Genomic DNA, 15,752 nt, shown 5'->3' with positions numbered 1-15,752 from the left:
TAGGGCACATAATAAATGTGTATGAAAGGAGATATTAATAACTTCAGGAATACTGATGGTCTAGTTCCCTTCACAAGGGGGGAAACCTGCTGATTACTAGCAATCTGAGTGTTTGGAGGGAGATTGGGTAAACCCTGATCTTCACCATAAATTCTTGATTCACCAAAGAATTACATCTTTTCTGCTGTTGATTCAAGAGGATACAGGAAGAACTTTCTTATTAACTGCTAAGTTAAATCCTTTCCTCTCCAACCTCACTCAGTATTTTGTCATCTCCTCATGCAGACAGAGACTGTATATAATTATTTTAATAAGAAGATAAAATAAAATTTTGAAGTTAAAAACATTTACTCTGAAAAATAAATTAAAAATTTTAAATGGGATTAGGCACATTTCTAGTGAGACCTGTTTGCCAATCTATTAATATAATTTAAATCACTGAGCAACAACTGCATAACTTTAATGAGTCAAATACTAGATCTAAATAATTACTAACTGATGCACTGGAACTAGAGCTTAGAAAGCTTTGTCTGCTTCTGCAAGAACAATCTTTCACTTTTTCAGTTTAGCTTAATAAAAATATCTCAGTTATTCAAACAACAAGAAACTGACTGGAACACCTGGTTTGTTCTGTGCCTCTGAATAATGAAAGAATATAAAAGGACGAGGTAAGTAGGGAAAAAATGAGTCAATGAATTTCAGTTAAAATCTATCTAAAAATAATACCTGCTTTACTTGGCTAGTTTAAAAAGCATGCTTCTGCAAAACAGAAATTCAGTACTAACTTTTTTACATTTACATTTTTTAAATTTAAAAGTTATTCCACATTTCTATTTGAAATCCATTTTGAACGAAAACCAGCTTGATGTAAGTTACAACTAATCTAACACATGAACATTTTATGTTCTTTTCACATGACAAAAAATGTCATTTTAATGGATCACATATTATCTGAGACATAGGATAAGTACTAAAATGTGTCAGCATATTGACCATATTGACCATACACATCACCATGTAAACCAAGCTCTCTTTAGTAAAGTAAATGAAAGATACAAAATAATTTATTTTATTCCCGTATTTCTTGCTTGATAGTTTAAATCATGAGTTGCAAAGGCAGCTCCAAACCCAATCACCCTCACAAAGAAAAAGGAAAAAATCTTTCTCACCACAGCTTCAATGAACTAGTATCAAAGGGCTTGGGTCTTAAATAATCAACAGCTATTTGTGGGACAAGACTCTGAACTGAATTCAGGAAGTGATTAAAAAAATCCATCCTCTCCCTTGACACAGTGTACTGTCCAACCCTCCAGTAGTCCAGGGTGTCATCTGGAATGTGGTTGCAAACTAACACTGCTGAATACTCTGCACTGTCACACCACTAAGTGTCTAAGTAATTTGTCACAATATCTACCATAACCACCTATTCTGAAACAAACTATTTAGAGCATGTGAAATAGTAAAAACTATCAAGCCATGGAGAGGGGTGCAGAAGATGATATACTGCCTATCTTCAAAAGTTGACTATCATGCCTCAGTGCATGGGGACAGGAAAAGAACAATTAAAACACAAGGTTCATAAGAAATAAATTTCTTATATTGTCAAAAGCACAACACAGCAGAAGTGTTTAGTTTTTAACTTCAATACACAGGCCAAGTCTGTGCTTACTGCAGCATTCCTATCAAACAGCCTCTGCACTAAATGCCAAGATCTATGTCATTTTCCGTAACAATGCCCATCTCCACAGCACACAGGAATTCATAACCAAATTTCTCCTCTTCTGCGTTTTTAAGTTGTTCTTTGGGCACTTGCCAAACATCAGAAGTAACAATCTGGCGTTCACACCAGAGAGGTGCTTGGTTCCACTTTTGTTCTTCATCATGCCTTGGGCCTGCCTTCAGCTTCTGTGAACCACTCTAGGAGTCAAGGGTAGAACCAGACTGAGGTCTTTTTCTTTAATAGCAAACACAAAATTGCAGACTTCTCCATTCCAAGCCAGGAGGTAATTGCACTCTTTCAGATACACATATTCAAAGTCAGTGAACCTGAGTACCTAACTAGCCCCATGGTCAGTTTAACTGCCCAAGAATGAGCATAAATAGTCCAAAGGTTAATGTGCTTGCTTCAGGTTCGAGCCAGGGTCCCTCCTTCCTCCACCTTAGTCTCTCATGTCACATGTGAGTGCTATGATACTAGTTTATAGCCTGTATAACTGGACTGTTTCAGCATCCAGGGGCAGAGGCAGACACAAACTAAACAGGGGATGAGTGTGAAACACAGCCAGCAACAGGGGATCAAGAACACCTAAGTCGCCTGCCCTAATTCATCCTTGCTTAGCACTCCCATGGGATACACTTAAAGAGCACCTAGGTTCCACTGCTGTTTCCTGCTTCAGGTTTGAGACATAAGATGGAATTTCCTGTGTCATGTCCCAAAAGCCCAGAGAGACGGACTAACTGGAGCATAGCAAAGATCTTTCTTCTTTCTCACTTGAAACATCCACCTAGAGCTTGAAAACCCTTTTCCAAAAAACGTATCCTCAGTGTATCACTGCATACAAAGTGGGAGAGTGGAGTGGGAGGAAGATGGGAGTCTGTCAGTAATATAAAGCTATCCCTAATGGTTTCCCTAACTTTTAGTCTGACCTCAGGTCTGGGAAAGGTTATGAAGCAGATCATCATGAGTGCCAGTATTGCGGCATGTGCAGGACAACCAGATGACTACAGATGATCAGGCACAGGCAGCATGGGTTCATGAAAGGCAGGTCCTGCTTGATTAACCTAAACTCCTTCTATGACAAAGTGGCCAACTTAGTGGATGAGAGAAAAGCTGTGGATGTTGCTTACCTGGACCTCAGTAAAGCCTTTGACACAGTTTCCCACAGCATTCTCCTGGACAAACTGGCTACATATGACCTAGAACAGAGTACTCTTCGCTGGGTAAAAAACTGTCTGGATGGGCCCAAAAAGTTGTGGTGAATGGAATTAAATCCAGCTGGCAGCCAGTCATGAGCGGTGTTCCCCAAGGCTCAGTATGGGGACCAGTTCTCTCAGTGATCTGGATGAGCAGATTGAGTGCACCCTCAATGAGTCTGCAGATGACACCACGTTAAGCAAGAGTGTTGCCTTGCCTGAGGAGAGGAAGGCTCTATAGAGGGACCTGGACAGGCTGGACCGATGGGCTGAGGCCAATTGTACGAGGCAAAGTGTCAGGTCCTGCATTTGGGTCACAACAACCCCACACAATGTATAGGCTTAGGGAAGAGTGGCTGGAAAGCTCCCCAGAGGAAAAGGACTTGAGGGTGTTGATTGACAACCAGCTGAGTATGAGCCAACAGCTGTGGCCAGCAGGATTAGGGAAATGGTTGTCCCCCTGTACTCAGCACTGGTGAGGCTGCACCTCAAGTACTTGTTCGGTTTTGGGCCCCTCACTACAAGAAAGACATTGAGGTGCTGGAGTGAGTCCAGAGAAGGGCAGCACAGCTTGTGAAGGGTCTGGAGAACAAGTCATATGAGGAGCATCCCTGGAGATGTTTGAAAGACTGTAGATGTGGTGGTTAGGAATACAGTCCAGCGCTAGTGGCAGTAGAGTTAAATTCATGGTCGGACTTCATCTTAAACGTCTTTTCCAACCAGAACAATTATGTGATCTTGTTTTCAGTCAAGGATAGTCAGTATAGTGCATTACTGGTTAAATGCATAACAGTTATGTCTAAATAGAAAAGGTTTTCTTTTATTTTCCCTTGATACAGCAATGAAAATTGGCAAGGCACTGACACTTCAGTGCTTATACTTCCAGCATAAGGAAACGTCTCGTTAACATGTCATTATTTATAAATAAAAGCTTCAGAAACATACTTACAGAATATATTCCCTATTTCTAGTTTAGTGGAAACTAGTAACTTCATATTCCCAGTGTACTTTAAATAAAAGAAGGCAATGAACATATAGGACATAAAAGGTAGTGAAAAAAAAAAATATCAGGCTGAGTGCAACAATCAGGTTGTACCTTCAGTATTACTTCCACATATAGTTCATAGAGAATATTGTGTCAGCTCAGTCATCGTACTGTCACACCAGCCCCTTGTAACACCATTGTAATTGGGACCAAGTGAAAGCTGCCACCCAGCTCAGCACTTGTAAGTATTAGACTTTGTGTCACCTCATTGTCCATTCCTCCCGTTCTGTATACTGCAGTGGGTATATTTATCTCAGTAGGCTCATTTCCACCAGACTACGACAAACTGAACACAGAAGAAAAAAGTACTGAGCAAATTAAGCCCACAGGCCCCCATCATATGAAACAAGTAGCTTCCCAGAGTGACAGCATGTCAGTCTTTCATATGGAGCCCATGTACTAGAGTCAGCAATAACCAAGTGAAAGCTATGCCCCCATCTCCTGTACAGTACTTAGCTCTTGATATGCTCTGATGATGTGTTCATCTGTTGAGCTGTTGATTCTACATTACTTACATAAATGCAGATATAACATTCTTTAAAAATGTATTACACCTACAAAATGTGGATGTGGCAGGATCTATAACAAGATCCTAAAAATTCTGCTGCAGCCAAAATTTTTTTCCCTAGCAAGCCATCTAGATAATCCATTACGTCTGAGCAGGCAGCACAGCGCTTCTTTAAACACACACCGTGTCATCCAGTGTTACAAACCACTTAGGGAGGGGAAAAAAAAGTGAGCTATCAATGCATCTGTACTAACAACTAAAACCACCTCAGCTTAAAAGTTTACTCTGAAGCCTGCGGGGCTTTAAATGTTTCATCACTTATACCTTGTGCACTGAACTGGCAACTTGGCCATCATCTGGAAAATCATAATTTCTTTTCTCACCTGTTTTGCTTACAGAAACTGAAAAATATCAGACAAGCTGCAGAACAGGATATCACAAAGGAAGCTAGACAATTATTTCTCACCGTGTCTTTAAACTTAGCTATTGCCTTCTTCGATTAATAATGCTTTAATATGCATTCACTGCCCCCTACAGTTCCTGAGCCCTAAAAGCTAAGTTGAGAAAGAGAGACAGACGGGGGCGAGACGGAGAGCGAAAAATCACACCTGTCTTCCAAGAAGAAGGATCCAGGGAACCATAGACCAGTCAGCCTAGCCTCAGCCCTGGGATGGTTAGGGAAGAAGTCCTTGTAGAACCCATTGCAATGCACACGAAGGCCAAGAAGGTGATTAGGAACAGCCAGTGTGGATTTATCAAGGGCAAACTGCACCTGACCATCCTGACTGCCTTCTGTTATGAGGTAACTGGCTTTGAGGTCAAGAGGAGAGCAGCAGATATTGTTTACAGTGCCTTTAGCAAGGCTGTTGATAAGTATCCTACAATATCTTTATTAGCAAAACATCAACTGGTAAAGGGACAACAGAAAGGGTAGAAAATTGGCTGGATCATCAGGCTCACAGAATTTTTCCTCTCAAAGGAAGAACATACAATTTATGACCAGTTATAAGGCAGGCCACAGGGATCAGTACTAGGGCAAACACTAACATCTTTTATTAACAACCTGGATAATGGTAAGTTCATGCATGATACCAAATTAGGGTGAGTGTTTGACAAACCAAGGGACAGTGTGGCTATTCAAAGGGATCTTACTCTGGAGACAGAGGCTGACAAGACTACCCTGAAGTTCAGGGTTATCACACAGCTGGAAAGAAGTAACCCCTCACCACAGTGGGGGCAGCAGGCTGACTCCCTAGAGCAGCAGCTTTGTAGACTAGCAAAGAGTAGCCTAGCAGACAATTTCAGCACAAGTCGGCAGTGTGTCTCCATGGCAAAGGCAGCCAAAAAAATTACTGGGCTATATAATTGAACAAATATGTGGCCAGCAGATGGAGGGAAGGTATTAATTCCTCTCTAATCAATACACACAAGGCTGTACCTGGAGCAATGTGTTTAGTTTTGGGCTCTCAAGTACATGACAGACTTGGATTACCTACTGGAATGAGCCCAGTGGAGAGCCATTAAGAGCTGAGGTACATGGTGTACAGCAAGAGGCTAAGAGAACCAAGTTTGTTCAGCGTTAAGAAGCGAAGGCTTCTTGATGCCTAGGGCTGAGGGCAGAATGCAGAGAAGACTGAGGCAGAGTCTTATTGAACGCACACGGTGACAGGAGGAAACAGACATGAGTTATAACAAGGAAAATTCCAATTACATGGAAGAAAAACTTTATCACTATGAGGATGGTCACTCACCTGGACACGGCCCTGAGCAACCACATCTAATTGGACCTGCTTCATGGAGGGAAATGGACCAAATAACCTCAAAGGTCCATTCCAAGCCAAATTATTGTTACCTTGTTTAAAGAACAAATCTCACCATTTGGATCTAGATGTTACTAAGTATATAAGCATGTGGCATGCTCAAGACAGGCAACTGCAAAAGCTTCACATCTACCAAACTGAAGCACCAGCTTTGCTGTATACGTGTTCCCTGAACTGCAGGATGAGCAGACAAGTTAATTGTATTTGAATATTTAGATGTCTCACTGAAAATGCTACTAAAGCAACTAATTATTCTGGCTCCCGCCAGAATATTTTTTCAATATCTGTTTATTCGGTATTTTTGCAGTTATCACCACAGCCCTAACAGCAGTATCAGATCCTTCTCCCAGATTCCAGAGGAGTCGCTCAGCAGGCAAGATTTGGAAACCCAGGAGCACCCTCATGTGGTTAGACGTTGCTATGAGCTCTCCCTCCAGTTAAAATAATTGCAGCACAACCAAAATTCCCATTTTATTCACAGGTTTATTTCCCCACCACACCACTGACTATCAGAGATACTTGTGCCAGAAGTAATTTTTCTGCTGCCATACAGTTCTTCCAACGAAACCTATTTAAGCCATTTTCTTTCCACAAGAATATGGCTGGGTGACAGGCCTCACTGAGAATGCCAGAGGGCTTAGCAAGGGCACAGAGAGAACCCTGAGCAGCACACTCCAGAAACAGTGCTGAGCCTTGCCTCCTGTGATGCCTCTTGGTATTACTGCTCATGCCAGGCTGAAGAGGCAACATTACGACCTCTCTTTTCTCACAGCATTAAAGGTCAATTTTCCCTCAGTTTAAGATAAAACTAGATTTTTCCTGATAGCAGGTAAGCGTTTTTTTTTCTGTTCTCTGTCCACTTTTATTTTTTTAATAAAGGGAGGCTTAGAGAACAACAGCTGCACTCCTCCTTCCTAACTCCCCCAAACACTGCAGAGTGCACTTCATGCAGCGTGGGAAAGCAAAGGCCTCCCCACTGTACCAGGCTTGTTCACTCCACCAAACCTGTATCCACGCCCTGCCTGTCCATCCCCATCCAACCACCTCTCCCCCAGCTCCCTTGTAGCAGGTAGGCCTTCAGAATAGGCATGGGCCCTTCACATGCTACATTCAACTTGCGAGACCATTTTAACACCATACACACATTAGAAGTAAATAAAAAGAATGGCCTGCATCTGTTTTCATGTTGAAGCCATCCAAAAGCAGCAGCAACACTGGTGCAAAAGGAAGGGTTAGAGGGCCCCTGAGACAGGTCTGAACATACTGCTCCCGCTACCATTCTGACTCAGTAGAGATTTGACAAGTCTTTGTCTGGCAATATTTTCTCTACTTCGTGTAAGCTGAAAACTTACAAGGGAACTAAATAATGATTTTTAAATGGGGTAGCCACAAAATTAAAATGCCACTCTCCAAGTTCCCTGCCCTGATCATTAGTAGGCACATGCAACACCACTTTCTCAACTCCCTGTTTTAGGGATAGAGACGTATAATGTTTGATTACCAACAATATATGATTTAACATGTGTGATGCAAAACACTACAAAGCTAAAACAGCTGACAAAATTAAGAATACAGTGTATTTCTGATTACTGTAGAAGTACCTTTAATTAGCTAAAATAACATGTATCCTGCTCTGAAACGGAGAAGTGAGTAAAACAAACAAAAGGACTGTATTTTCAAATGGCATGTGGTGGTCTCACAGTAAACCATCAGCAGAATATTATATTTACAATCCCACAGTAGCTTGGGTTGAAAAAACGTTCTGCAGGACATCTAGTCCAATCTCCTGTTCAAAGCTAATCTGTTAAAATTTTATAACCGAGGATATTTCACTTTACTAGATGGAGCTTTCAGATGAAGAATGGGTAGATTTTTAAACTATGATCATGAACCAATTTGACTACAAGTTACTGCTTGTACCACAATAATCTATAATCAAAATGTTATTGCCGACACGCATACAAATAATCCCTTCTGCCCTTAAGGCTTTGGAGGCTTCAGATTAAGAACCAAAATAAGTTGTGGATGGTAGCTCCAGTTTCTCAAGCTTTTTGGGGAAAAAAAAAAAAACAACACAAAACTTTTCACAATGACTCTTCCAATACAGCCTTTATAGTCCAGAGATGCTACTTATACTCATCACTAAATGTAAATTTCATTCAATATATGAAATGGCCTTGTAAAAAACTGGTTAATAAGAAACAGCCACTATACACCAACTCCCACATACAAATTCAAAGGAAGGAAACATTACCAACCAGATGAGGTTATCACTGTCAAATATGCCACTTCTGATCTCCGAGTAGAAACCTCAAGGAAAATTATTTTTTTTTCTGTCAAATGACAAGCCTAGAAACTAGAATTCATCAACGCTTATAAAATACTGGGAAAGTGACAACTGGCCACAACACACTTCCACACAGTCAACCCTTTGCCAGGACAACTGTATGCCAACTGGCCGATGGCACTCCTTCAGCCCCATGAATAGAACCACCTTCTGCATCATGAACCTGTCCTGAGTTAAGTAAAGAGTGTGAATCATTTACCAGGCTGTCACACACTGCCAGTGGAGACCATATAGCAGATGACTGCACCTGCTTAATTCATATTACTATTTTCTCTGCATTATTATGCAGATTCTAACTGTCAAGTTAACTACGTAGACATTTTACATTTTTCCCCCCAAGACAAAAAAGTAGTTTTAAATATTTTTGCAGCAGGTATTTGGGTGAATCTGAGCTTTTGTCATCTTATTATGACATTTTACTTGAAAACATTTCCTTTGGGCTAAAAGTAAGGTTCAGAGTACAGTAATATGGCAAGTTTTAAAACCAACTTCAGAGAAACAAGGAAAACTCCTGTGATCTACCAGAACTGTCCTTCCAAATATTTAAACATCTACTTGGAAAAATTTTGAACAAATTGCATTTGCTTTGAGACTTGCCTGCCACACCAAGGAGACCACTCCAACCAACTTAAAAAGATAGTCTGTTCAAAGCAATGGCTTGTTCAGTGTTTTGTTTCTTCTGCCTCAACAACCTCCAACAGTCATATATATATATGTATATGAATGAAACTAGTATTTTAGTGTAACAGATTAAGACATCATCCACATTTGTTCTAGAACATCTTATCAAGAAAACAAAAAAACATCACTCTAACTTCAGCTTTCCTCAACTGTAGCCATCAAATGCTAGCAGGCATTAGGTAGAACTAGATACCTGCATTAAAAAACAAAGGGAAATTCCTTCAGAACTAGAGCTTCTAGATCTGTTTTAATCCTTCCTTTGCCTAGAAAAAGGAGGGAGTAATTTTATTTTTGTATTAAATAAGGAAACCCTACATTCTGGGGCCCATCATACTATAAATTGTATTTATTTCACTTAGGTCAGTGAAACTGCAGCAACCTGTTGCTTTACACTCAATCCCCTCAGCACTAACTGCTAGATGAAGGGGTTTTCAGATAACTTGCAGAAACACAGTGGCATTAAGTGGTTTGTTGGATTACTGACAATAAAACATACCTAAAAGCAATCCGAGCGAGCAAAGCAGAAGTTCAGTTCCTATTCAAAGAGAGGCATCAAGGAAATGCCTCAGCATTTTCCTAACAAGTTCATCTTAAATTTATTGGTAGACGTGTACATTTTCAAATTAATGATTCAACAGGTCTACTACAAAAGTCTTCATGGATAATCAATCTTGAATTACAAATGCAATACACAGAGCACTTACTATGTAACCAGAAAAAGTGACATAAAGGTTTCATAAGCCTAAAAACACGTTGAAGAACATTTTTTTATACCATTGAAACAAACAGGAAATTCAAAAGCCAATTTGTTCTTCCTGAACAAAAGTTTAACCCAAACTCATTAAAAAACACTGTGAGAATGCACTGCCACAGGAAACTATGGTAAATCACCCCCTTACCTAACCTGTAAGCCAGCTTTGCCACAGCTGTAGCAAAACACATCACTGCAGGATACAGCTCAGTTAAGCCCTCTGTAAGCTGAAGTATTACTTATGTTGTGACGTAAAGCACCACGCATCCCACTCTTTAACAGGACATACTTCTGCATATACAATATACACAAAAACCTCAAAAGCTTTCTCATTTGTTTACCAGTAAGAACTATCATATTTCAACAGACCTGCGCACTCCAGTCTTTAAACTTCTGAGCAGTGGTTTAAGACTGTTCCTAAGTGATAATTCATCCCATTTTGATAAAGAATTCCAAAATGAATTTTTAAGTAACATTTATTAACCAAATGTTTCAGACTTAGATCAGCTGGATCAAGAAGCACGGTGCTTTTTTCTATAAACCTCAACTTTTTAATAGAATCATAGAATGGTTTGGATTGGAAGGGACCTTAAAGATCACCTGGTTCTCACCCACCTGTATGGGCAGGGGCACCTCCCACTGAATTAGATTGCTCAAAGCCCCATCCAACCTGGCCTCGAACACTTCCAGTGAAAGGGCATCCACAACTTCCCTGGGCAACCTGTTCCAGCATCTCGCCACCCTCACAGTAAAGAATTTCTTCCTAATGTCTACTCGAAATATAACCTCTTCCATCTTAAAACCATAACGCCATATCCTATCACTACACACCCTCGTAAAAAGTCTAAAAAGTTTAAGCCACCAAACTATCAAGCAAATGACTTCTTGACAAAAAAAAAAAAAGAACAAAAAACCACAACCAAACAAAAAACCACACACACAAAAAAACCCCAAACAAAACAAAACAACATCAACAACAAAACCACCAAAAAAACCTGAAAGGAGTAAAAGGTCGCATTAAGTTACTTATTTCTGTTTAATTTTAACCACTTGAAGCACTTTTAAATAATCCACTCAATCATAACTAGGAGCACAGACAGCTGTTTCTAGCTCTGACACTGTAAATAAAGCATTGCTGAATAGCAGTAAAAGATAACAGGAATATAGGCACAAGGAAGTTGACACTGCTTAAAGTTCACACTCCATTGGTTAGTGTTGCAAGCCACTGAGAATGACTACAAACAGAAAAACAAAATAGTTTGATATCAAGTCTAGAAAGAAAAATGTTTTGAAAACGCAAAAAGGAAAAGGTGCTTTGCAAAATACTGGTATGAAAGCAAACAGGGTAAATTTCCCAAAGTGTGCATTTTATCCCTAAATCTCAAAGGGGAGATCCAAAAGATTAATCATTAGAACAGTCTATTTAACCTTAGCAGGAATCGTCTTATGGCTTCAAGAAAGCACTCAGGATAATATTAGACTTCAGTAGTATTTCTCAGAGCTACCTCCAGTTTAATTAACTTTGTGTTGACAAATACAGAAATAGATACTCCAGTAAAATTCCTTATCTCTGTACTTTTCAGTTGACCCCTTACTAACTTGAGAATTGCAACAGAGCATAAGCAGTATCAATGGTGAGATTCTGAACCAGCACAACTACCAGTATAAAAACTGAATTTGAGGAACTTCTGTCTCTCTAGTTGGTAACTTAATGCAAGCTAACTTAAAAGAAAATTACCATGACTTGAATAAAACTGTCTTTCCAAAATACTTCAAGTTGAAAATACAACAAGGCTAGTTTTCACCTAGGATTTCCTCTTCCTTAGGCAAATCAAAGAACATACGATTCCAACTCTGAAACTGAAAAGTGGAAGCTCTCACCTCAAGTGTTACTAATTCCTGAACAACAATTTTGAGGCTGCTCTAACAAAAAGAGTTTTCACAAGGATGCAAACATTTTGCTTGAACACCAAGTGTTGTGGAAGATTTCATATCAACAAGCACTCTGAACAATGCTGAAAGATACTGCTCTATTTTTCATTGTTTCCTCCAGAGTCAGAGCTGGAAGAGGAAGAATACGAGTCTGAAGAGACAGATCCCTGTATCACATAATATTTTGCTTGTCTAGCAAAATGAAGGTATCATTTTGACACACAATTACGTGAATTGAGGTGTCTTCAAATAACTAGTTTCTGAAATAGAGCTGAAAGCATCTTTTCCTCTAGGAAAGTTAAAAGTGGGGAGGGGAAAATGAAAAAATAAAAAAAGATGCACCAGGTTTTAGTATGTCAACAAAAGGTAATGCAAACATTCTCTATAGAAATATTTTTTTTAATGGTTACAAAAAGCAGCAAAGCATAAAACATGTAGTTGAGGGGACAACTTCATGCAGAATGGGTTTGTACAGTACATACCCAGATAGGATCTCTTGGGAGGTGCTTTGATTTCTTCATCCTTACTATCTGCAGCTACACAAAAGAGTTGAGGGAAAGAAAAAAAAAGGAAGGAAAGACAAACAGACTTGTATGATTAAATGCAACAGTGGGTATTTGAGTTACAGTTTAGTCAGTTAGTACATTCTGCTTACAAAAAACAACAGCCAAAACAAACCATGCCTGAAATTTTAGTCTCCGTGCCTTGAGACTCCCACCCCATGATGTTAAAAAAGGGACAAGCAGTAGGAAGTCCCATAACACTCTTCATGCACAACCCAACAACATGGTACCTAGGGGGAGAAAGTTAAGACTTGAGAATACTGAAGGAGACAGATTAACTCTTATTTTATGTACTTCTCACGATCACAGAAAACAAGCTGTTACCTCAGCAAGACAGTGTGTAGATATGTATGTATGATCAGCTACAACAACAAGGTCGCCTTGCTTCCTGAGGAAAATGCTGTTCTAAAATAAGTTTCCAGAAGTCTGAGCTTAAGCCAGTCATATCAAGGACAGAGTAGGTCCCATTTGCAACAATTTAGCTTGCTAGTTTTCTTCACTCTAGCCTTCCTCTGCCAGCTGAAAATCATGTATTACACAAGAGTGTTTTCCAGTGCCAAAAACAGCTCTTCAAGGGATCAGAGTGCTATACTAAGATACAAGTTATAAAGCAGGTTAAGACAACCTGCAGTTGGAAGGAAGACAAAACTGGATGAATGGCCAGATGAAATAACCTTCATGTAAAAATGCAAGAGTCCCCTTAAGGAGCCTGGGCTGTACTATAAGAAGAAGAGATGTCTAAGATCCCGTTTTTAAAAAACACTGTCCTCTATTTTTCATACATTCATGGTGCTCAAAATCTGTTACAATGTCTTGGGAATAGCTGAAATTGAGTATTTTTTGGAGAGATGTAGAAGGCGTATTTGGGGAAAGAAAAAGAAGAGTTCTTCATACAGTATGTCTCTCTCCAAGAGTATGAGAGAATGCTGTGGCCTGCCAACATTTTCAACAGTGACCTGATGTTTTTAGCTGTCTACAGCTGTGGGCAACTTGCTTCAGCCTCCTCTGGAGTCTCTAGTCAAGACACAGCGCACACACATTTTACTTTTCACTATTTAGCTCTCTAGCCTTATAGAACCACCATGCCCGAGAAGAACTACAGCACTTTGAACAAAAGTAACTATTAAAAAAAGGCACTACCACTCAACCCTGAGCCTTTCTGCACTGAGCCGATACAGCATACATACAGCTGCACAGACACCAGTTCCAAAGCGGGCAATGAATAAGGAGAACAGTTGTTAACATGAAAATGGTAACAGGACATCTACATTAAAGCAGCTAAGATGCAATTACAGTGGTGTTAAATAAAGGATAAAAGACGAGGAGGTATTGTCCATGCCTGCTGATTTCATCTGAAGACTCCTTCACATAGCTTTCAAAGTACTTAGTACAGGAGAACTGTCCTGTCATTAGACGTTTTAAAGTAAAGTTGAGGGGTTGTGTGGTTTTCTTATTTTGGGTTGGGTTTTTTTCCCCAATTCAGAACAGTTAAAAATAGGGTATACAGTCCAAGTTTTAAAAATAATAAAAGAGTTGGGTATATAAAGAGGACTTACTCTGTCTTCAATCAGTACATGCAATTGAAGGATGAAGTTTATGCATCCAGAAAAGGCAACAGCAGCACAAGATGGGCTCCACCACTTCCAATTTATTTTCACTTTACAAGACTTAAAAAGGGGGTGTGCTGGTTTGGTTCTGGCCTGATTTCAGTAGCAGCAGGGGCTCCAGGGGTGGCTCCTGTAAGAAGCTTCTACAATCATCTTCCCCCCTGCCCCTAAACAGGCTGTCCCTCTATACCCCATGGAAGAGAACCACAGCAGAGCATCCCCTGAAGGCACCAGGAAAGACAAATGTGGACCTGCAGCCCACAGACTTGGATTTGCAGCTGTGGAAGACCCTGGCACCTGGGGAGGTGACTGTTCCTGAAGCAGCCCATGACTCTGTGAGAAGCCCATGACGGAGCAGCTTGTTCCTGACCTCCTGGGAAAGAATCACGAAGGAGAGGTTCATGGAAGACTCTCTCCCATGAGAGGGACCCCGTGGGGAAGCAGGGCAGGACTGTAAGGAATCCTTCTTCCTGAGGAGGAAGGAGCAGCAGGAACCACCAGCCTGTGAAGTGACTCTAAACCCCATCCCCTGTCCCCCTGTGCCGCTGGGGGGAAGGAGGGAGAGAAACTGGGAACAAAGGGATTTGGGCCCGGGAAGAAGGGAGGGGTGGGGTAACATATGCAAGCCCTGCTCTCTGCGTTGTCCGTGTCCTGTGTGTGGGTGATTAGTGTGAAATTAAATTACTATTTTTCCCCAAGTTGAGTCTGTTTTGCCCGTGACCATAAATGATGAGTGAAACCCTCCTTGTCCTTTGTCTTGGCCCACAAGTTTCTAGTTGGACTTTGTCCTCCCCATCCCAGAGTGTGTGTGAGGGGGGAAAGCTGAGTGAGCAGCCTCATGGCTGGTTCTTTGTTGTCATGTTGGACACAAACCACGACAGGGGGAAATCCCATAATTGAGAAGTAACTGAGAGAAATAAAAAAGATTACGCAAGTTTTTCTAGTAAGTTCTCTATATACAGCCTACAAGAAATGATTAAACATTGTTGGAAAGAGCCCCGAGAGTGTGTATTTTTCATGGTGTTATAGTTAGTCAAAATCTTGTACTTGCATTTATAGACTGAATGGCTTTATGTCTTATGTTCTGAACTGCTATGTATACGTATTTTAACCCATCAGTTAACACCACAAAACAGGCTAGAGAATATGGAACAAGCTTGTCAGGATTAGGAGATTGATCCTTAATGCTTCCAAAAATTGTAAGTAGATTCCTTCTAAACTAGTTGTTACTTAAGGAACTTATCTGTGGGAATAACAAAAACAAAAGAAGAAAGGTGGCTCCCACATAATTCAAACACATTGGTAAATATATATTAACATGACTGGGGCAGAAATTCAGCATTTAATAGTAATACAAGAAAACAGCAAACTCCCTATGTCCTGGTTTGAGCCAGGATGAAGCCAATTTTCCTTTTACTTTTTTTTTTTTTCCTTCAGTAAGCTTTCTTTTAACTAGTCACAGAGCCTTCTGACTAAAGCTGATAAGAGAGTCATGTTTTTGTAACTGCTGGGTCTTCAAGGTCACATCTTTACTCTGTGTTCCTGTATCCTTTTATTTTATTGACAGGGCAAGGATACAGGATAC

The 15,752-nt window shown here is 40.3% G+C and overlaps 1 protein-coding gene across 2 annotated transcripts in view; it reads right to left on the bottom strand.

The window, feature by feature from the left end:
- SLC66A2 (solute carrier family 66 member 2) overlaps positions 1–15,752 on the bottom strand; it is a 65,053-nt gene that overhangs the window by 37,867 nt on the left and 11,434 nt on the right. The window contains exon 3 of one of the 2 annotated variants that reach the window (XM_051611142.1): positions 12,480–12,533. The exons of the other annotated variant lie outside the window; for it this stretch is intronic. Within the exon in view, the coding sequence (XP_051467102.1) occupies positions 12,480–12,533 (54 nt within the window). The remainder of the gene's footprint in view (positions 1–12,479; positions 12,534–15,752) is intronic. 2 annotated transcript variants of the gene reach the window in all.

The sequence above is a fragment of the Apus apus genome, chromosome 2 (genome assembly GCF_020740795.1).
Source record: "Apus apus isolate bApuApu2 chromosome 2, bApuApu2.pri.cur, whole genome shotgun sequence".
In the NCBI taxonomy this organism is placed as follows: domain Eukaryota; kingdom Metazoa; phylum Chordata; class Aves; order Apodiformes; family Apodidae; genus Apus; species Apus apus.
The sequence above is the reverse complement of the archived record's forward strand: the minus strand, read 5'-3'. Positions and strand labels throughout refer to the sequence as shown.